This window comes from Mesoplodon bidens (assembly GCF_964165515.1).
Source record: "Mesoplodon bidens genome assembly, chromosome: 14".
Taxonomy (NCBI): domain Eukaryota; kingdom Metazoa; phylum Chordata; class Mammalia; order Artiodactyla; family Ziphiidae; genus Mesoplodon; species Mesoplodon bidens.
In genome coordinates this window covers 60,139,364-60,163,355 of record NC_138170.1, presented here as the reverse complement: position 1 = coordinate 60,163,355, position 23,992 = coordinate 60,139,364, and the positions used below count along the sequence as shown (strand labels likewise).

The following is a 23,992-nucleotide window of genomic DNA, read 5'->3' as shown; positions in this document are numbered from 1 at the left end:
GACCCCGCGCAGTCTGCCCATCCGTGTGCCGTGGTGCTGTTTGCTCACTTGCATGAGGTACTAAATATCTGATTTGAGATATGTAAAGCAGCTAATTCCTTGTGGTTCTTTTTCCTCCTCCCATTAAATAGCCTTCTTCTTTAAATAATCAGCTGGTATCTGTGGACTGCAAGAAAGGAACCCGAGTCCAGGTGGACGGTTCCCAGAGAATGCTGAGAATCGCAGAACCAGACGCCAGATTCAGTGGCTTCTACAGCATGCAAAAACAGAACCACCTACAGGCAGACAATTTCTACCAAACGGTGTGAAGAGAGGCAGTGTGGATGAGGTTTTGAAAGACAGAAAAACGACTCAATCTGCTCTTAAACTAGAATTCATGCACTTGCTTAGTGGATTGTTTTGGATTGTGACTTGATGTACAGCGCTGAGGACTTCCTGGGCTGGGCTCTGTCGACAGCAGTGTGCAGAACAAGCATTCCCACTCTTCCTCAAGATAACTGACCAAGTGTTGTCTTAGAACCAAAGGTTTTTAAGTTGCTAAGATCTATTTGCTTGTAATATAGCTGTAGAGATACTTGGGGATGGGGACAGTGAGTTTGGTTGGGGCGAATGGGTGGGAGGGTGGTGTTGGGAAGACAAATTGGTCAGCTTGGCTTGTGGAGAAATCCAGTCCAGTGGCCCAGAGGATATTTTTTTCCTGTTGCTCGGAAGACTTGCACTGGTTGCTGCAAAGCTCAGGCCTGAGTGAGCAGGAAAACAAAAAGGCCTTGCGATCCAGCGGCCATAACCACCTTAGACTACCAGACGAGCACATCAGACCCTTCTGATAGCCAACCCAGGCCTAAAGCCACATGCTTCTTTTATATACAGTCACAGCTGCAGTAGGTGGTGAGGAAGCAAGAGAAATGGGGTAGCGACGTTTCTCTAAAGCGGGTGATTAAGGATATATACAGTTTTACTTTTTGCTGCTTTCTTTTTCTTCCAAGTCAGTCAATCAGCCAGTTCCTGAGTCGTTTCTTGATGTGAGCACTGGAGCTTTTCTGGCAGCAGCGTGGCAGGCAGGAGAAGAGGGTGAAGGACACCAGGTGTTTCCAGGGCTCTAATTATTACTGCCTTGTTTGTTGTTGCTTTCTTCTGTTCTGTCGGTTGTTCATGGTTTTCGTTGAAGCTCTAGCTTAAGAAGAAACTTTTTTTAAAAAAAAGACTGTTTGGGGATCTTTTTTTCCTTATTATATACTGATTCTACAAAATAGAAACTACTTCATTTTAATTGTATATTATTCAAGCACCTTTGTTGAAGCTCAAAAAAAAAATTGCCTCTTTAAACTTTAGCAATTATAGGAATATTTATGTAGCTATCTTATGCTTCAGAAAAACAAAAGTATTTGTGTGCGTGTGTATATAATATATATGCATATATATTTATACACATACAATTTATGTTTTCCTGTTGAATGTATTTTTATGAGATTTTAACCAGAACAAAAAAAAACAGGCATTCCATATCAGTGCTTTTGATCACTTAAATTTTTGATTAACACAAAGTCTCAATCTACTTGCAGTTTAATTGGGAAGAGAAACGTGTGAGTGTTGGGTGTATGTGTGTTTGTGTGTGTATGCACACGCCTTGAGCAGTCAGCATCATACCTGCTATGGAGAAGGTATTCCTTTATTAAAATCTTCCTCATTTGGATTTGCTTTTGGTTTTCAATTTGCTCACTGGCCAGAGACCTTGATGGCAGTTTATCTGCATCACTAATCAGCTCCTGGATTTTTTTTTTTTTTTCCTTTCAAACAACTGTTTGAAACAACTACTGGAATATTGTCCATAATAAGCTGGAAGTTTGTTGTAGTTTGCCTCAGATATAACTGACTGTATACTATAGTGTTAACTTTTCAAACAGCTCTTAGCACTTTTATACTAATTACCCATTTGTTGCATTGATTTTTCTTTTTAAAATGCTTGTTGTGAAAGACACAGATACCCAGTATGCTTAATGTGAAAAGAAAATGTGTTCTGTTTTGTAAAGGAACTTTCAAGTATTGTTGTAAATACTTGGACAGAGGTTGCTGAACTTTAAAAAAAATTAATTTATTATTATAATGACCTAATTTATTAATCTGAAGATTAACCATTTCTTTTGTCTTAGAATATCAAAAAAAAAGGAAAAGAAAAAGGTGTTCTAGCTGTTTGCATCAAAGAAAAGATTTATTATCAAGGGGCAATATTTTTATCTCCAAAATAAATTTGTTAATGATATGTTACCAAAATAGACTTACATCAGCCTGATTAGTATAAATTTTTGTTGACAATTAATCCATTCCTGGCATAAAAAGTCTATCAAAAAATTGTAAATGCTTGCTTTTTGTTTTTTCAATCATGGCCATATTATGAAAATACTAACAGGATATAGGACAAGGTGTAAATTTTTTTTTATTATTTTAAAGATTTGATTTATCCTGAGTGCTATATCTATTACTCTTTTACTTTGGTTCCTGTTGTGCTCTGTAAAAGAAAAATATAATTTCCTGAAGAATAAAATAGATATATGGCACTTGGAGTGCACTATAGTTCTACAGTTTGTTTTGTTTTCTTCAAAAAACAAGGCTGTAAGAGGATTACCTGCAACTTGATTCTTGGCAGCAAATAAACACGTTGACTCTAAATCACACAGTGTCACTTTCAAAAAGATTCTGTGTCTGAGACGAGAAAGATGACTCGTCCTTTTACTTTAAGGCTGTCAGTTCTGGCATCACAAGCAGCTCCAGTGCTTCTCTCAGAAGGCAAGCCTTTCCCAAGGAATCCTTGTTTAAAAAAAAGGTGTCCCCTGCCCAGCAATCAAGTGTACAGTACAGGGATGCTGCTGTGAGAGAAACTTAAAACCTACCTGTTGTCAGTCACAGATCAGAAACACGCCCATCTCATCATTAGTGTCAAACTCATTCATCATGTGTAGGAGAAAGGCTGTAGTGGGTAACCCTAGGATTTTACTAATGCTGAAGAAAGAGGTTACCAAGCAAAATAGGGGAAACCTCATTAAAAGGAGACTTTGAGTTGACAGGAAAAAATAGCATATTTTTCATACATTTCAGATGCATCAACTTAAGAATGAACTATAAACAGACCACTGTTGAGTCGCTTCAAAAAAAAAAATCTCTTGACTCTTTAGGATGCCCTCCAAAGTGATATTTCTTCAGTATAAGACAATTTTTACAAATTCAGATTAGTTTAAATTATTATTATTAGTATGCATCTTCATCAACTCAAGGGCAAGGGACAAATTAGTTCCACATATTCGCTATCAAATAAGACATTAATAAAACAAGGAACCATCTCAGGTTTCACACACTCCTAGAGAACGGCTTAAGTGCCACGCTGGCATCAACTCCAAACTGAGCTACTGCCGTTGCAGTCCTGGTGTCCCATTTACTGAGCAGAGTGAGGAATACAGGTAGCTCTGTATGCTCACAGATGTTTAAGTGGAATTTTAAAAGCCCGACAGCGGGTCCTATACAGACTCATACTCACACTCATGTTGTCAATGGGAAGAAGCTGCCATGGCTGTTAGGAATGTCTCACAGACCCAGAAAAAGAACAGGACTTCCATCATTCCACAGAAGCTTAGCACAATCTGAAAAAAGTCCCTCTCTCCCCTCCTTAGCATCATGAGGCTAATCAAGATTTCACCAGCTCACACGCTGTAATGATGGACAATGTGTGAACAGTGAGGGGAGGAATCCAGCACTGTTAAGGGAAGGAAAAAATCAACCAAAAACTCAAAAATAAAGCTCTCAAGTATATATTACCTTTTTTTCCCCCAACATTTATTAAATGACATTGACTTGATTGGAACTGGCAAAAGTTTTTCATGACTAGTGATGGATCCATGAGTAGCTGTTTCTAGAATTAGTACTTTAGGAAGACACATAGGCATGAATAAAATATAACTAACAGGAAATGGGCAATGCTGCAGCATACAGTTTCTTAAGCACCTTAAAGGATACAAACTCCTTTTAAAGGACACTTCTTCACAGACAAGTGAAATGAAGTATTGAAACCTCTAAAGTTAATACAAGATTCTGAAAGTAAATGGCATCTTAATGGTTAAAATATGAACAATGGTGAAACGCAGCAACCTCTAAAATCAGTCATCTCCAGCTGTTTCGATATTGACTAAGTATTAAGCCAAGACAACGCATATTCTGATTTCCCTTCTTCCAAGAACACCCCAATTTTTAAGTCTTAGTCTCTCTGGACAATACTGGTAGGTAATATTTACACTGACAATTCTCTTACAAAAAAATCAGTGTTGGTTCTTGCCAGCACTGAAAAATAATGAGTATAAATCTCTCAGTGCTTTGATCTAGTTCTTGAGTGAGTGCAGTTTAGATCTAGAAAGCCTTAAAAACTCAAACAGGCGTGAAAAATATAACTGTACGTGCACAATTAACATCACTCCCCCTTACTCTATAAGGCTGGAAAAGAGAAGAGTTCATAATTGTTAGTATTTAACAAAACATCTCTAGAATTCAAAATAGTGCCATAGTTCCCTCGGTTCATAATATAAAGCATTAGAGAAGGCATGATCACTATAGTAATACTGAATCACAAACCCAAGTTCAGGTGTCCTGAGTTTCCAATAGCAGGAAGGTAATGGTAGCCAGCTTTCAGAATAATGCTATAAGCAATTTAGTTTGCTGTCCACAGAAGATAAAGCTGTTCCTGAAGTTATGCTGCCCTATGTAGGACACAGAACTAGAGGAAGAAAAACAAAACAAAAAACTTTTAAATAGAAATGAATATTTTGTATATATTTACACAAGATGTATATATATTTATACACATTTTTATGTATATACATTTTATATGTATATAAAAAACACCATTAGAACTAAACATTAATGCAAGGATCTATAGTAGCAATTTTTTTCTAAGGTATAAAAGACTACACCCAACAATGAAACGTTTTCTCAAGACACATTGATTAGAATTGCCCAGAAATGAGATACCAAAAGGCCATGTCTCTTAGGGTACCACTTAGAGATATAAACCCATAAGGTTAGCCCTGTACAAGGCTTATAACACAGCAAATGGCTCCCCAGTGAAGTCAAAGAAGGATCCAAGTGTCTGCACACAATTTTCTTCCCATCTAGGGTCAGCACAGTGGCAGCCAGAGCTACACTACTAGCCTTTGGCACAGCTGTTGGGGGCCGGGGTGGGAGCAGGCTGCTGTGGTGTAATTACACAACAGTGAGAAAGAAAAGCTTAAGTAGCCCATACAGCATCCATCCCATCTTTTCCAGGCCAAATGAGGCCACTTTTCTACCTTCTTTCACTTCTTACCTTTGTACTGAAATTAAGGTGGTATATGTAGGCAGCTAAGCCATAGTCACTGGCATTAAAAACAACAAGGAGAAAGTCCCACTAGGAAAGGGGAAGGAGAGTTCTCCCTTGAGCAATACCCTCTTCCTGGGCAAAATGTTCTACTGGTCCCCAAGGAAGAGAAATCACTAACTGGCTATGGATTTCCAGAATGGGTGGAAAAGAGCATTTTAAATAGCCCTCCATCCTCACCTTCCCACGCATGTGAACTCCTCTGTTACACTCCCCTCTTCATTTTCTCAGAGTACAGAGTCACCCTTTAGTCTGAACCCCAGCTTCTTTTCCACCCAGTCCTCACAATACAAAGCCAAGACAAAAACCGCAACACATGCGCACAAACAGCTCGTCAGCGGCAGGTACTGTCTAGCTAGACCTGGGCTTGCAGACCAGAGCCAGCGGCCCGAGCAAGGGGAGCAGGGCTGGAGGCATGCCGCCTCCCTAGGGCAGGCGGTGCAGGGTTGCAGTTACAGTCCCAGGTTTTCAGGGAAGAAAGGAAAAGTCACACCCCCACCATACGACCCAGCAATCCCACTCCTGGGCATATACCCTGAGAAAACCATAATTCAAAAAGAGTCATGTACCAATATGTTCATTGCAGCTCTATTTACAAGAGATGGAACCTAAGTGGAAGCAACCTAAGTGTCCATCAACAGATGAATGGATAAAGATGTAGCACATATATACAATGGAATATTACTCAGCCATAAAAAGAAATGAAATTGAGTTATTTGTAGTGAGGTGGATGGACCCTAGAGTCTGTCATACAGAGTGAAGTAAGTCAGAAAGAGAAAAACAAATACCGTATGCTAACACATGTATATGGAATCTAAAAAAAATAAAAAGGTTCTGAAGAACCTAGTTGCAAGACAGGAATAAAGACGCAGACGTAGAGAATGGACTTGAGGACACAGGGAGGGGGAAGGGTAAGCTGGGACGAAGTGAGAGAGTGGCATGGACATATATACACTACCAAATGTAAAATAGACAGCTAGTGGGAAGCAACCGCATAGCACAGGCAGATCAGCTCGGTGCTTTGTGACCACCTAGAGGGATGGGATAGGGAGGGTGGGAGACGCAAGAGGGAGGAGATATGGGGATATATGTATATGTATAGCTGATTCACTTTGTTATACAGCAGAAACTAACACACCATTGTAAAGCAATTATACTCCAATAAAGTGTTAAAAAAAAAATCACACGCCCACATCCCTCCGGAACACTGCTCTCTGGGTCATAAAATTTTCCCATGCAGTCTGATGATAAAATAGCTAGAGAATGCTTCAGAAGCTCATTCTGTCTCTGGCCCTCATGGCAGTGCCCTAGAGACCCACTAAAGGAAATTAAGACATGTTCTTTATGTGCATCTCATTCCTGATTCACATCTATGAAGAACAAACCTCAGAACAATCCAGCTCTCATACCAATGCTAGCGCAACACAAAAGCAAACAAAGATGTCAGATTTTTTTGTTTTGTTTTGTTTTGTTTTGTGGTACACGGGCCTCTCGCTGTTGTGGCCTCTCCCGTTGCGGAGCACAGGCTCTGGACGCGCAGGCTCAGCGGCCATGGCTCACGGGCCCAGCCGCTCCGCGGCATGTGGGATCCTCCCGGACGGGGGCACGAACCCGTGTCCCCTGCATCGGCAGGCGGACTCTCAACCACTGCACCACCAGGGAAGCCCTTTTGTTTTGTTTTTTATTCAAAACATAATAGGAAGAGAAAACTCTCCTCCATCAGAAAGGGAAAAAAAAGCTTATTTAAAAAACGATCATGTCAACTTAGTCTTTTCTACCCTGCTGTTAACCTACTAATGGCTGGCTTGGTGTCAGGTCTTACAGGTGATACTCATGTAATAGTCACTTTGTGCTCATGACTATACCAAGGGTTCCCCCTTTATGAAGCTATGATTGAAGAAAAGTCCCATCTGAGTTATGTAACGTCTCACAAATCCCAGCCTTCGGTTCAGCTAGCTTCTCTTGATGGAGAAGAGAGAGAACCCAAAGAAGAGAAGTGTGACCAGAGGAAGACTGCTCTCAAAATTGGATCAAACACTACAGGGTGCATTTTACGATGCTCTGAAAATATGTTACCTAAAAAACTGCTGCTTTTAAAGAAGTAATTTCACTGAAAAGTATTATTTTGCCTATAATTAAATTAAGTTCTTCAGTCCCTCTGTCATCCAAATTTTCTTCCTTCCTCAGCAAAGCAGGTGATCTCATTAAAGTCTCAAATGATCTTCCTTTGCCTCATCACTGTTCCCACCCTGTGAGATGCTGATCTTGCTCATAAGATGTATGGCTCACTCTTCACTGCCCTGGCTTTATGAAAGTCCATTCTTTTTCTCTTTCTCCCTCCACTCCCTGCCCCTTACCCCATCCCCGTTCATATTCCCTTTGGGACTGTTAACTGATCTAACTGTTCCCTCCTTCATCCGTCCTTCTTCTAGTGTCCCCAAGAGGACAGAGGCCACCTTTCTCAAATCCTCAGCGTCAACACCTGAGACTCACATAATTATGGCAATATCTCCATAATATTTCCTCCAATGCCTTCTTTTTTTTTTTTGGCTGCTCCACGCAGCCATGTGGGATCTTAGCTCCCCGACCAGGGATGATTGAACCCGTGCCCCGTGCAGGGGAAGCTCAGAGTCTTAACCACTGGACCTCCAGGGATGTCCCTCTGTTGCCTTCCTTGATGTTTATAATTTAGCTGTGGAAATTATTTCCAGCCCAGGACTTCAGATAAAAATTAAATTTTAGGGCTTCCCTGGTGGCGCAGAGGTTGAGCGTCCGCCTGCCGATGCAGGGGACGCGGGTTCGTGCCCCGGTCCAGGAGGATCCCACATGCCGCGGAGTGGCTGGGCCCGTGAGCCTGCGCGTCCGGAGCCTGTGCTCCGCAACAGGAGAGGCCACAGCAGTGAGAGGCCCGCGTACCGCAAAAAAAAAAAAAAAATTAAATTTTAAATAGCCATACTTTATAATGTTGGAAGCATAAATAAGTCGTCACGTTATCTATTCTCACCCTGCAAAATAAAAGTTACGCATTTGGAAGTTACTTTTTAATCTATTAGCAAGACAATGCATTTACTGACCAATCAAAACTTCCCAACCACTGCACATACACTATTCTAAAGCTTACCTTTCAGTATATAATCAGTTAACAAACTCGGAACTTTTTCACTATCCTCTTTCATGGCACGAAGAACTGCAAAATAAAGGAGAAAGAAAACACAATTTCAAATTCAGATAACCTCAGTCATGGTAGCCTTAGTCTTAATTACATGATATAACCAATTCATGCAAATTGACTATTTTCTGGATGAGAGAATACAACTGCAAATGTTCAAGAATTTGTTATAGTTGAATAAGTCCTCGTTCAGGTAAGAATACTGCAGCTACCTGAGAGCTATTTCCCTGATTTAAAATTTCTAAACAGTGGAGGCAGAAAACAGGAGCTGGGTTATTACACAGAGCCCCAGTTTTGTCACCATAAATACTGGCAAGTGAGTTACCATAATGTGCACTTCTAGGAGCTCTGGAGAGGAGAACCTTGGTGCTGCAGGTCTCATGAGCTGGAGGAACTCTTAGGGAAATGAAGAGTTAGCCGTACTCTCCAAGGAGCACATCAGTCAGCCTTCTTGGAAACTTTTAAAGAAAAAAGCAAAATGAAGAACAGACTTCCATGAAGCAAGCACCCAGCCAGGCTGCTTACTTCTTGATACTCCAAAGGCACCTGGGTGATTTCGCCTCATCCTAAAGAGAATCTTTGACAATTTGATCTCTAAGCAAAGACAAAATAGAAAACACAGCTACTATTACAGTGGTTAAAAAACATCTAGACCACCCATACTGCCCTTTCACAGTGACTGCCAACTCAAACTCTCCAGAGCATCCTGGGGAAAGGCCTCACTATTCTCCCCCAGACGTATGACAAGACAACCTAGTGTAACCGTCAAGTCAGTCTTCCTGGGTTTAAACCCCGGCTCTGCCACTTCCTAGCAGTGGGACTGTGAGCAAGTTACTTAACCACCCAGATCCTCATCTGTAAAATGGGAATAATCATTAGACTTGTCTCAAAGGGCTGTTGTGAGTATTAAGTTACTAATTCAGGTGTAAAGGACTTAAAGTAGTACCTGGCACATAATATATGCTATGTAAGCATTACCATCATTATTAGCACAACTAATATTATTCTAATTCTTATCACTACTATTATTGCACCTCCAATAGCTTTTATGAAGAAGGATACATATCTAAACACCGCCTGTCTCTACGGGGCTTCCCCTGCAGTAACATCTATAGGTGGGGACGGCAGAGGCTCAGATTCTCCCCAAACTTTTCAGGAGATAACCACTTTTCTTAAACTTTCAGAGTAAAGGTCATCCTTCCATCTACTGTCTTCATGTAGTATATTAACTTGGACACTCATTCACACACCCTACATACGTTCACTCACCCCAAATTCCAAGTTGTGTCAGTCTATAAAGACATCATATAAGGATCAGCCTAGGACATTCTGATGTGGGAATTATGACAACTTTGGTTTGGCCAAGTATGTGTTTGTCCTTGATCTGAGAAGCTGAGATCCCTCAGTAATTCCTGGCTTCTAGGCAATATCTGTGCTCCCTTCTTAGAAAAATACTTAATGTTCAGTATTTCTGCTTCCAATCATATTTTAGATTTGTTTTCAGTTCTACATAAAATCACGTACCAAAACCCAGCACTATTAAAATCCAGCATTATTAAAAAGTGTGGTGGACTGGAAATTACGAGACACAGCCCTGTAATGAACCATCCTCCTGTGTGATCCTGGACACTCATTCTTCCTGAAAAGTAGAGGGCTAGCCACCCAGTTAATCTCTTAATTCTTTATGTTATACAGGCTGGCATCACGTAAGTATGAAGTGTTCTGAAAAGTATTGTTCACAGGAAAGAATCAAAGCTGCAGGTTAGCAGGCAGGCTGCTTTCCTCGTGCTCCCCCCACCCTCGCCTCGATCACCTCAATTTCCAAAATCAATATCATCATTAATATCCACTCATGGGATGCTCTCTCGTTCAGCTCCCTCTTTAATTCACAGTTATCACAAATATTTATAAATAGAAAGAACCTGATAGATCAGCATATTCAATCCCTTCAAGAAAAACAAGGCCAAGTGATTGACTTATCCCAAATCACACATACATTAATTTATTTACTATGAGGTAAAGAGAGCAAATATTTTAATCCTCATTTTTCACTGTGACTGAGAGAGTGTAAATGACTTCCAAGGATATTCCTATAAGTCACGGATAGAACCAGAATTCAGGGCTCATTTATGGCTATCATAAATATACATTATATTGAATGTCTCTTAAGTCTAACAAATTATTTTAAAATGCAAGCCCATTGAAGGTGGAGTATTTTTGTCTGCTTTGTTAACTGAAGTATCCCAAGTGCTCAGAACATGGCCTGGCACAGAGTAGGCCTTCATTAAACATTTTCTGAGTGAATAAATATTCTTAAAATATTACTATCAATTTATTTTCTACCTGTAACTACCTAGCTTGGTTTCTAAATTCCTAAGAAAGGGAAGTGTTTTAGGCTGCATTTCTAAATCTTTCCTACTGAGTTTCTGACAGTCATACTAATATAAGATCCATGAAGCATCTTATTAACTGACAAATGGATATATTCTTAAATGTACAAGAGGTGATGGGAAATTGTTACATTTTTCCTCCAAAAGTTCAGCTTGTAAATGTTTCAAAAGATAAGAAAAACAGGAAAAATACAAATCAACTCTAGATTGACTGCTGTGCTTGTCACAACCATTTACGGTTTCATTCTCAAAAGAATAAATGATGACATCCATCATTTACTATCCTAAATTGACAAAATAAACAATAACAGAAACAAAACCAGTCAACTAAAATCAGTGTTTAGAATCAGGAAAAGTAAACCAGGTAACAGTATAATTTTGTCTTTGCTTACTTTTTGTTAATATTTGAAGATCTTCAATAGATGGTGGTCCATTTTTTTTCTCATAAGGAATGACTGTTGTCAAGTACTGCCAAGTTAAAAAAAAAAAAAAGTGTCACTTAAATCTGAATTACCTTCTCTGCAAAAATTTGATATAGTTACTAGAAGCTTCATTTTATAACATGAGAAACATGAGCCACTTTAGTGATGAACACAGCTATCTTACTATCTCAGCTGGAACTCATTTTTTTTGCCCACCTGTTTACGTAAATATCTACTTTTTCGCCTTTCAATTATTGAAAATTTCACCGGAGTAAATCTGAGGGTGATGTGTCCAATTTGTTCATTTTTAAAGTCTTCTCTAACATTCTCCTTGAATACTTCAACACATTTTTGAAATGGTAATTTTAAACTAAAAACAAAACCATTCTGCATAACAAAATAGTTCCCAACAGTCAAATGATTCGGTTTTAGACCATTTTTTTCTGGTTGAACAAAACAGTCACATGGATAACTTGACAACTTTAAAAATGAATACCAGCTTTCTCCAGAAGCTAAAAAAGAAACACTTACCCAAATAATTTTAAAGATGTATTACTATTATTTTAAATTATTGTGTAAGTAGTTATAAATACTTAAAGGTATTAAAGGAAAAGAGAAAAATGAAAGGAGATAATGGCCTAATGAATAATGAAAATTCATGTCTGATATTGAGACAAACTGCCTAGTTCACTACTGTAAAGGCTCACAAGTATCAGTTATGTCCTATAACTATGTCCCTCGAAAGCATAATCTAAAAATTATTGTCCAGATTCTCCTATTCTGACCACGCCACCAAAAAATGTATAGTTCAATGTAGTCTGCATGTGCTTATCTAGAGATCTACTACTTTTTTGTTTGTTTGTTTGTTTGCTGTACACGGGCCTCTCACTGTTGTGGCCTCTCCCGTTGCGGAGCACAGGTTCCGGACACACAGGCTCAGTGGCCACGGCTCACGGGCCCAGCCGCTCCGCGGCATGTGGGATCTTCCCAGACCTGGGCACGAACCCGTGTCCCCTGCATCGGCGGGCGGACTCTCAACCACTGCGCCACCAGGGAAGCCCTACTAGTTTTTTTTTACTTGGAATCTCTCCAGACCCACCCATTATTTAGCCCCAGTCCTGCATCTCAGCTCTATTCCTAATCCTCTTTGAGCAATTTTATCCCACTCATAATCAAAAAACAAAATAGAATTGCTTAACAATAACTGATTACAATGAATTGTTTCAATCTTCAAGAAACTTAGTTTCCACCATCTTTATGGTGTAGGCATCTCCAAGATGATGCCCAGTTGTATAACCAAACATAAAGAATACACAAGAAGCCAAAACATGCCCTCCTGGGGCCTCGTTAATAGCATGCATGCCAGGCAACTTGTAGAAGCACCAGGAAGCCGCACCTTGGCATGCATGCTGTCTAGCCACACACTTTCAGGCCTTCCTGCCCCACTCCCACAAGTTGGGTCAGTTTGGAAGTTATTCTGCCATCTTGTGGGTTTGAGAGAGGTGAGAGGCAGCAGAATTTAAAAAAAAAAAAAATTCAACCATCCCTTAATGGAGCCCACTTATGAGCTGCAAATGTCAGTGTGAAGGATTATTTAATGTCGATCATTTCCCTTCTTGAGTAATACAGAGCTGTCTGCAGTAAAAACCTAGGCTCAAATGCCTTATTCTGATAAACTGCCTACTAGCTACACTCTGCATACTTCCTCACTCTTCACTTAAGAACTAAATTGAAGAGTTTTCTTTTTAAAGTGAAGGTTTCAATTGTGAAAATTCTAAGCACATTCAATGTAGATGTGTTTCCCATGCTCTTGACATTCCTTAAGTCATTATATCAAAAAAATGCTAATAAAAAAATGCTAATAAAAAGCAAACTGCTACACATTTGACTGTATATTTATATCCATGCATAATTTGGTATAAATAATGTCTCATGCCTCATTCAGCAGACAACTGAGTTGACTGACCACATGATACACCTTAAAAGCACATGAATTTCATTTAAAAGTAGGTAAGGTATACTCTATAAACATTTTGACCTAGAACTGTAGTCTAAAAGATACCAACATCTGGCTTTCTTTCCCCCAAAATGAGATCTTGTTTCTTAAACTTTTAGAATTACAGTAGCATATTCTAGTTTAGTTATTTTCACAGCTATATATTCTACACATGCAATTCATTAAACCAATATGTTAACAGCTATTTGTTTAAAGGTAAAAGTGAAAAATAGAGTTCTAAAACATGTATTAAGAATACACGGAATCTACTGTCTAATTTGAAAAATGCTTTTTCCTAAAGGGAAATTCTATGCATTATCAAGGCTATAAATATAATGAACTTTCATTTCTTTAAGCAATAGTCTTAGTAGATTAGTAAGACTGCCAGCTTTCAGGACCTTCACTTACACAGAGAATGAAAAAACAGAGAATGAGGAAAATAAGAATAACCAAGCACCTGTTTCTCTCCACCTGAATTTCCAAAGGTGTGGCGGAGGCCATTCTGAATGACATTTGAGATCCCTTCCATGCTGAAGCGCTAAAGGCAGCGATATACGGCCCAGAAGAAAAGGACAGAGAAAGAAGTTCAAAGACTATTAGTAAGAATGTACCATGATGACTTACATACCCAAGAGGCAAGCAGTTAGAAAATGCCACTAACTCATTCAGATAAAGCAGACAAAATCATGCTGTTTTAAAATGCTTTTGCTTCCATTTCTTTGCAAGTCAAATGCAAAAGCAACTACTTTCATGCAACTATATATGAAGACTTTTCCTGACATAGCTGATAAATGTGCTCCAATATAAACACTGTAAGTTGTACACATATTTGTTTTATGCAAAATTTACCACATAACTTTAAAGATACCTTTTGATATTGTTTACCTACATTTTTCCAAAAGTCTGAAAACTTAACACTGACAGTATGCATATTTTCAGTCTAAGTTTGCATATTTCTACCATAAGTTCGGAGAACATTAACATAACATTTGGCAAATGAAAATGCTGTTACTCTGAGAGCTGATTATTGCTTCCCACTCACTCTTCAGGACACCCGCCACCGCCTTGGGGCAGAAAATTCGAACTGGAAGAGCACATATGCTTCCTGGAGAGCAGAGTGGATCCCACGTGCCAGCGAGGCCCCCTAAGACTTCTGCAGACTTTTCCATTCTGTTCCTAGGAAACAATTCTAGCTTTTTTCTCCCAGCAACCTCCAAGACTTACTAGAATTCGTTGTACTGAAAAGGGAATATTGTTTTCCTACACTACTCATCTTGATTTGTAACCAGTCTACAATGTCATCAGACAGTCAAAAAGAGTCCAGTGGCACCTCTGTGGCTGCTGAGTCAAAGGACTTCGATGGATCCTCTTACAGCATGACTAATTAAGGGGAAAGGCATTCTGAAAAGGAAGTTCAGTCCTGATTCACCGGATGCTTCCTCCCCCTGTAATTTTATAGGGGTGAGATTGAATCAGTAAATACATTTGAGGAGTCAACATAAAGAGTATTTTACCAGGTTCTAATGAACAGAAAAAAGGAAACTAAGGCAATGGTTTCTGCCCTCAAGAAAGGCATAGTGTAGCCCAGTGATTCTCAAAGTGTGGTCCAGGTCAAGACAACTCCACTAAACATGCTGTACTTTGCTAGGAGCGTGGCTCTTCTTTTGATGAAGTAGGCTAGTTTTAAAAGAAAACCTACAGATAACCATGTCTGTAGATTTTTCACATGCTATCATGTAACTTGTTCACATTTTTTAAAGAGATTATCAAAAGAAAGGACCTCTTAGCCTCCAGCGTCCGCAATAAAACTTACAGGAAACTCTTTTCAAATAAACAAGTCAGTTCTTTTTTAAAAAAAAATTATGTCTATCAAACGTAGTACCTTTCAAAAGCAACAAAGAGAAAAATACTGAATTTTCTATATTACTTCACTCCATTATCTACAGGCATGTTAAAGCCAGATACAAATTCAGAAAATCTCAAGCAAGATGAAGCATTTTAGAATCCATGTATCAGAAAACTAAGGTATACTTCATATTTGAACAGTGTATTCTAAAAACACCATCTTTACCTTTCCCAATTGGCAATCTAATTCCCATCTCTTGCAGGTGAGGGTGGGAGTAGTTTATGCAAATTTTTAAATTCTTAAGCTGTAATTTAAATTTCTTTATTAAATGTCCAGTTGTGGACATTACTGAGCCATTTCAACTGCCAATAGCCTGAGTATTTGTGAAAGATGGCTTTCATGCAACCAGGCTTAGTGGAAATAAATGAAAATGCAATCATGTGAAGCCACAGTAACTTAGGAACATACAAAACGAAAAGAAGTTAAGTAAAAGAACTCCCAGTAGAACCTTTGCCCTTGCGGCTGATGACAGCTGAGTCAGTAGCTGTGGCCAGTCAGGCCCCACTGTATCCTGACCAGGCAAGCAACACGGCAGCCAACAAGGTTCAACTGGGAAAATGACAGAACAAGAAAAATCAGAACATTCAGGGGAAGCACAAAGAAACCAACTATGAGGTACCGCTGAGAACGTTCCACCCCCAATGCTCCAGCTGCCATCAACTCCCACCTCCCCAGAAATCACCAACAATTTTCTCCCTTTACTCCATGTTCAAACTCTTCCTCTCTGCTAGCTCCTTCCCACATTGCCAACTTTAAATTCTGAAACCCTCAACCTCTCTTTCGCCAGGGTTTCCAGAAACAGCTCTGCCCAGCGTCATTTCTTTGACGCCAAGGTCTGCGAACACCTTTCAGATCCCTCGCAGACATCCAGTAAGCTCTCCTCCCTGCCTGCCTGGGTTCCTAGACACCACACTCTCCCAGAGTCCCCCCTGCCTCTGGGCTGCTTCTTCTGAGGAGTGCCTCTTTCTTTGTTCAGCTCTTATATACTGGTGTTTCCCAGGGATTGTGTCCCTTTTTTTTTTTTCTCATGCACACTCTGACTTTTCCCACTTCGACTTCTGCCTCTGTAGATCTACAGTTCCACTTTACTAAGAGCAATAAAGTGCTTGGAACAGAGCCTGGCACAAAGGAAGGGCTCAAGAAACACTAGCTACCTTTATTTTAATTTCCCTCCTGAGCTTCGGACTTGTACGTTTAGTGGTCTGTTGGACACTTGTACTTCAACATTCCAAAAACGCATCATATCCAAGACTGAATTCATCTTCCTCTCCCCCAGCAATTTTTTTTATTAAAAGCCTGTTTCTCCTTCAGCATTCTATACCTCTCTCCTTCATTTATTCATTCTTTCAAAAAATATACTGAGCCACATATTATTCCAGGTATTAAGGATTCAAAGTGAACACATCAGCCAAGGCCCCTCCCATCCTCATGACCTGACATTCCAGCCTAAGAGGAGCAGAAAAAATAAAACAAGTAAAGGAACTAGATAACTGCAGATAATGCACGCCCTGCCAATAGCTACAACAATTAAAAACTGGATGCCTACTTTATACTGGGAGGTCAGAGAAAAGTTCTCCTAGGAGGTGACATCTGAGCTGAACCATGAATTATATACACTCCCAGATAAGCTACAAAGGACAATGGACAAGAGAACCTCTCAGAACAAAACCCAAAGCAGCCAAACTGGCCAACCAAGGAGTTCACCCTGCGGCCAGTGAGCAGGGGTCCTGTTATTCTTCTGCAGCAGGATGTGAAACAGTAGCTACTGAGTATTTCCATTCTCCCCTCCTTCCAATAAGAAGGTTTTATTACAGCGGCCCTGTTCTCTCTCCGTCTTCATGTGCTGAATGTGTTGGAATGGGAGGCTTGCTCTTTGTACCATAAGGAGCTACATCATCCAGAGCTGATGGGAAGGACAGACATCCCCCAAAGACACTGTGCTAGATGCAGTTGCTGTTGAAGAGATTTGCATATCTCACTTTGGGGAAGGGGTACACATGTTCTATCTATGCCACCCCAAGGCAGAAATCAAGGACCCAACCCTGGCCCCTCCCTTCTCCAGAGCCCCAACCAACAGATTCAACATCTCTGAAAATGCAACTATTTCCCCATTGCTGTCACCTCCTTGGCTCAATTCTTTCCTGATGACAGCAAGAGCCTCCAAAGCAATTCGTATCTCTAGTTGTCTCCTCCCAATTACTTTTTCCTTGAAACTCTGAAGTTACCCTTCCAAGAGACAAATCTGAACATGTAACAAGCCACTCAAAACCTCTCCTTGGTTTCCTACAGCCTTTAAATAAGGATCAAATGCCATAGCGAGGCATACAGTACAAAGCCCTCCGTTTTCTGGCTTCTACTTTGTTACTCCACACCCTCTTCTTCTTGACTTACTTCCTCCCTCAACTTCTAGCCATAATGAACAACCTGCGATTCCCCAAGTGCCCTGTCCACCCCCCCCAGGTGGTGGCCCACACCACCCCCTCTGCTCAGTATGCGTGGCCCCTCCTTCCTCTGCTTGTCCTCAGGATTCAATTCAGACCCCTCAACCAAACGAGGGGTGACAGTAATGAACACACACCGCTACCACAGGACAGTACCAGGCACAGAAAGCACTAAAAACCTGGTAGCTGTTTTGAATATAGCAATAATTACCCTATCCCTAGGTTTCTCAACCTTGACACTACTGACACTGAATTACAGATATGTAATTCTTTGACGTGGGAGTAGTCCTGTGAATGGTAGGATGCTGAATGGCACCTCTGGCCTCTACTCAGCTGGATGCTAGTGACACCCCCCCCGCCCCCCCGCCAAGTAGTGACAGTGATAAACGTTTCCGGACATTCCCTAATGTCTCCCGGGGGACAGAATTGTCCTGGTTGAGAATCACTGCATGTGCATTGGATGGTCTCTCATCAGATCCCCAGCCCACAGGCTGCATGTCCCTGGAGGCTGGGATTTACTCTGCATCCTTAACACCCATGCCCGGCACATAATTAGATATCAATATATGCTTGTCTAATAGTACTAAATGAAAAGATAAAAGTTTAATTTGCCACATAGATGGACCTTGAAGGCATTATGCTAAGTGAGTCAGAGAAAGACAAATAGTGTATGATCTCACTTATATGTGGAATCTTAAAAAAATAAAATAAAAACCTAAACTCATAGAAAAAGAGATCACACTTGTGGTTACCACAGGTGGAGGGTGTGGGGAGAGGGAACTGGAGGAAGGTGGTCAACCAGTATAAACTTCAGTTATGAGATAAATAAGCACTACTGATGTAATGTACAACATGATGACTTTACTTAACACTGACATATGATGTATAAGAGTAAATCCTAGGAGTTCTCATCACAAGGAAAACCTTTTTTCTCCTTTCTTCTTTCTTTTAATTGTATCTATATGAGAAGATGGATGTTAGCTGATCCTACTGTGGTAATCATTTCACCATATTTATAAATCAAACCTTCATGCTATATACCTTAAACTTACACAGCAATGTATGGCATTTATTTCTCAATAAGACTGGAAAAAAGAAAGAGTTTGTTTTTTTTTTTTTTAACGTGGGGATGAGGCACAAGATCTAAAAAACAGAACAGAAAGAAAAAAGAAAGTTTTGGTTAGGTTAATTTTTCATAAGCTCAACCCCATCTCAAAATCTTTAAGGAGAGAAATGATGTCAGATACCCTTTTTGTATGCCCACAAAGCACAAGCCCATCCTCAGCACGCAGGAGGCACTTGATCGATCGTCATTGGCTTCAACTGCAAAATTCTTCAGCAATCACTTCCCCTAACAGTGACATACTTCCCGATTTTTTTTTTTAATGAGACCAGGAATCACACCTTAGTCAAAAGTATTTGGAATGAGAAAATTTTTCAAGTCTTCTTGGATAGAAAAACGCTGGACTAGAAATCAGAAATCTGGGCTCTCTCCCAGCTCTGCCACTAGCTGTGTGACAGGACAGCAGTCCCTAAGCCTGCAGAGGCCCATTTCCTCACCTGTGAAATGGATGATTAGATGACGTCATTTTTAAAGGTCTTCTCATTTGTAACTTCTGTGAATCTACAAGTTAACTCCACCTAGAAGATTCATGATGTTTTAGGAAGGCAAATCCAAACCATACGTGTGCACGCACACACAGGCACGCACACAGAACATTACAAGACTAAAAGGTCACATAAGCTATGATATTAGTGCTCTAGAATGACACAACTGCCCAGCGAGATGATACATTCAGAGTGGTCTACTCCCGTGGCTTCCTTTTTCTTCTGTGACATGAGTACACTTTGAAGAGAAGCGACTAGGTCTTAGTCTCTCCATCCCAGTGACCTGCACAGTGCCTGTGCCACAGCAGGCATTTATAAACGTCTGCTAAGCTGAAGTTGTAACACACCTAAGACCAGTCTTAGAGCCTGTGATAACCATATCGGGAGGCCTCTTGACTTGTTGCAGGAGAGAAACTTTTTGAAAAGAGTTAAAAGGCAAAAATAATCTGAGGGTGAACAGAAGAAGGATGACACGATGAGATATAAAGTTTTTTGTCAAAGGTGTGAACAGCAGAGTTCTGGAAAAGCCCACTGAAGAACCTAGTCTGAGAAGTCAACATGAGATTAATAGAGATAAAATCATCCTGTTGACATGGTTTGTACAACAGTGTAGTGACTAAGAAATATAAAACCCCTGGGATAATAAAAGCGTAGCAAGTAGAAGAAGGTCAGTGAACTAGAAGGATCACAGAATGAAAAGACTACAAGCGAGACAAGGAAGGAACAGGAAAAGAGCTCCACAAAACACACAAGAGTCTGCTTTACAACTGCCCTATAAGTTCCAAAAATACACTCTCTTGGAAGGCAAAATGAATTTAAAAAAGATAAAATCTCAGAGGCAGACTAAAGTTACTTTTAGTAAACATCACCTCATTTAGGAACACTGCATTTACATGCTTGAGGGCAGATTACAGTGTTATTAGGTGCTTATGGTACTTAACTGGGCGAGAGGGAAGACTTTCTCTATGCTTAAATTTTGTAAGTGGGGGGGGTGGGATGGGGGGAAGAAGGGAGGCATTTCTTTGTTGAACATTTCTGAAGGTGACAGTGCCAGAGCCAGGTCAAAGCACTGACAGAAGTTAAGTCTCAAGGTTATGAATGCTGTATGAAACAAAGGACATTCAATAAAGGGTTGTTACAGTATAATTAAAATAACAGCAGTATTAAGTATGTCAGAAAGCCCAATCATGCCTCCAGGTAATCCACCACTTCTAGATTTGAAGTAAAGGATCCAAATGTTCAAATTCAAAGCGAAGCGCTTGTGAAGATTCTGTGAGTCTAAAGTTACTTTGTAATCTATCCACCGCATCTTCATGAAGGAGTTAATAGCTCTGTATAATGCCCTTCTCAGAATGCAGTTTTTGATGGGAGCCCTTTTATAAGCAGGAAAATGATTAAGCATTACAGTATGCACTTTATTGTTCCCCTCACCGCTGACAAAGTGCCAAAGTAACGTGGCAAGGACAGGGGAAGGGGTTTACTGAGTTCAGGGCCTCAGTCACATGGTTCATACTGAGAATACTCAAGACTGCCTCACGACCATTTGCTTCCCTGGCGTGAGTATGTATTAAAGTCTCAAAATCAGTCATTCTCTGGAAACTTTCCTCAGACGAAACCAGGAACAACCAAGTGTAAACAAGATACAGAAGATATAGTAGAAAAAAAAATCTATAAAAATCTGAAAGACGGAGCTTCCCTGGTGGCGCAGTGGTTGGGAGTCCGCCTGCCGATGCAGAGGACATGGGTTCGTGCCCCGGTCCAGGAAGATCCCACATGCCGTGGAGCGGCTGGGCCCGTGAGCCATGGCCGCTGAGCCTGTGCGTCCGGAGCCTGTGCTCCGCAATGGGAGAGGCCACAACAGTGAGAGGACCGCGTACCGCAAAAAAAAAAAATCCGAAAGACAAAGAAATAAGCCAAGACCTCCATGCCCATCCACAATACGCCTGCACAGAACTCCCAGAGCCATGGGTTCCCTGCACCCACGTCTGTACAACTCTGTACATCCTCGCTCCAGTGTACACTGGTTCTGTGAGCTAAGGCCTGTTGAGCTTTTGTTTACCCATTTATGAAATGGCAGCAACAATAATACCTGCTTTATAAGGCTGTTGTGAGGATTAAATGAAATAATCCACAGGAAGCACTTAGCAGGGTGTTCAACAAATATAAATGTTCAGAAAATGTCTGGGCAATGTATTCCCTTCAAAAGGCTAGACCAACATTTGGGACATAACTCCCAAACAGAAATAACCATACCTTTCTGCTTTTCTCCCAAACAGTAAACAACAGTATTTCAAGTTCTCCTCATATAAATAAAATGGCAACTGAGAAATAACCACCCTGATTATAGTCTTTAGGTTAAAAGGACTGAAGACAACACAAGGAAAAGATACTACTGTCTGAGACTGAATCAGCCAGAAAGCTTGAACAGAAAACAAGTAACACTTCTAGGTAATTCAAGGTCTTTCTGAATAATAAAAAGAGCTAGAAAATACCACCTAAACTGAAAAGCAACACGGAATCAGATACAGAGTTGTGGTTTGTTCATTCTTTTCCAGGGTCTTAACCATACCAACTCATTCTCTGCACAGTATATTCACAAGCTCAACTAATTTCACAGAAAGCAGGGTCCAAGACAGGGAAAAGCCAAACTAACCCAGAGGTCAGGAAATTCAGACTATTCCTGCTATCAAACTTTTCTTAGCTTTTCTCTTAAGCTGAGGCCTCACCTGATCCCAGTGGCACAGATCTCTAACTAGCCAGGAAAGCTTTTAAAAATCTCAATATCAAAGCTCAATATCAGAAAAAAAGGTTGGGAAAAGCAATTAGGAAATGCTTTTTCATCTATTTCTGACTCTAATCTATGCTCTCACTCCATTAATATTCTTTATACTCGAGGTTCAAAAGAAAGTAAAATTCAAACATAATTATTGTTCTTTATACATCACATCATTTTTAGTAGTTTGAGTGACATGATTTCAAATATTAGTTTATGGAATAGTAGTTAATGTTTTAGTTAAAACTCTTAAAGTAATCAAAATACAAAACATGAGAACAGCATAGAATTGAAAGCAATAGCTAAATGTAAAAAAAAAAGTAAAAACATTCAAATAATTAGTATGCTATTACCTAAGATGTAAAAATTGATCTTGCTTGTTTTGACACTTCTTCAAATCAAATAATTTTAATGTGAATGATAAATCAGTTATAAATGTAAATTCTACCAAAAAAATATTTTTTTGAAAAAGATCCAAGTAAGTTAGAAAATATGAGTTACACCAAAGCAGATAAATATTGGAACATGTCTTAAATATTGAACTACTAATTCATAAGTTCAATCTCAAAGCAGAAAGATGTGAATGAAGATTTTCAAAGTTAGGAGTTAAATGAACTAGCATCAATTTAATTTTTTGTATCTGAAGATCTTTTAAATTTTTTATGTATTTAATCTTAATATGGTAATTAAGTATTGGCAAACAATTTTTTTTTTTTTTTTTTTTTTTTTGCGGTACGCGGGCCTCTCACTGCCGCGGCCCCTCCCGCCGCGGAGCACAGGCCCCGGACGCGCAGGCCCAGCGGCCATGGCTCACGGGCCCAGCCGCTCGGCGGCACGTGGGATCCTCCCGGACCGGGGCACGAACCCGCGTCCCCTGCATCGGCAGGCAGACACTAAACCACTGCGCCACCAGGGAAGCCCGGCAAACATTTTAAAAGCTAATAAAACTAGAGTAAAACAATTAACCGTGGCAGTTTTATAAACTCTTTTCTGATACTTACAGATATTCTAAATATACAATAAGGTCACAATTTCCTGGCATATTATGGCTTTTACGTGAATTTGTATTAGACTAACAAATAATTAACAAACCTCTCCAAGACATAAAGGAGTCAAGAATAGACTCCAGGGCTTCCTTGGTGGCACAGTGGTTAAGAATCTGCCTGCTGGGGCTTCCCTGGTGGCGCAGTGGTTGAGAGTCCACCTGCCCATGCAGGGGACATGGGTTTGTGCCCTGGTCTGGGAAGATCCCACATGCCGCGGAGCAGCTGAGCCCGTGAGCCATGGCGGCTGGGCCTGCGTGTCCAGAGGCTGTGCTCCACAGCGGGAGAGGCCACGACAGTGAGAGGCCCGCATACCGCAAAAAAAAAAAAAAAAAAAAAAAAAAAATCCGCCTGCCAATGCTGGGGACACGGGTTCGAACCCTGGTCCGGGAAGATCCCACATGCCGCAGAGCAACTAAGCCCGTGCGCCACAACTACTGAGCCCGTGCTCTAGAGCCCACGTGCCACAACTACTGAAGCCCGTGTGCCTAGAGCCAGTGCTCCGCGACAAGAGAAGCCACCACGGTGAGAAGCCCGTGCACTGCTATGAAGAGTAGCCCCTGCTTGCCTCAACTACAGAAAGCCCACGCGCAGCAACAGAGACCCATCGCAGTCAAAAATAAATAAATAAATAAAATTTATAAATAAATGATAAATTAAAAAAAAACATAGACTCCTGATTTTTATTACAGTAACTGCTGAGTCATAAAAGCTCATTATTACCACTCTAACACCAAAAAACCATTGCAGAAAATGAATAGTGGATAATGGTAAGATATCAAAAACTGGTGATAACATATTTCTCTAGGCAATACTACCTTTCAAAAAACAAATTTGTTCCACATCTAA

The 23,992-nt window shown here is 40.4% G+C and overlaps 2 protein-coding genes across 5 annotated transcripts in view; one reads left to right on the top strand and one right to left on the bottom strand.

Annotated features, from left to right (window-relative positions):
- CRIM1 (cysteine rich transmembrane BMP regulator 1) overlaps window positions 1-2,571 on the top strand; it is a 207,038-nt gene extending 204,467 nt beyond the window's left edge. For all 3 annotated transcript variants that reach the window (XM_081253960.1, XM_081253959.1, XM_081253958.1), the window contains one exon: window positions 132-2,571. In XM_081253960.1, the coding sequence (XP_081110086.1) occupies window positions 132-308 (177 nt within the window). In that variant the 3' untranslated portion in view covers window positions 309-2,571. The remainder of the gene's footprint in view (window positions 1-131) is intronic.
- Window positions 330-23,992, bottom strand: part of FEZ2 (fasciculation and elongation protein zeta 2) — a 55,090-nt gene continuing 31,427 nt past the window's right edge. Inside the window, exons 6-9 of one of the 2 annotated variants that reach the window (XM_081253961.1) lie at window positions 13,830-13,910; window positions 11,347-11,422; window positions 8,517-8,582; window positions 330-4,756 (exon numbers count right to left, since the gene is read on the bottom strand). In XM_081253961.1, the coding sequence (XP_081110087.1) occupies window positions 4,740-4,756; window positions 8,517-8,582; window positions 11,347-11,422; window positions 13,830-13,910 (240 nt within the window). In that variant the 3' untranslated portion in view covers window positions 330-4,739. The remainder of the gene's footprint in view (window positions 4,757-8,516; window positions 8,583-11,346; window positions 11,423-13,829; window positions 13,911-23,992) is intronic. The other variant, XM_081253962.1, reaches the window with a different exon arrangement.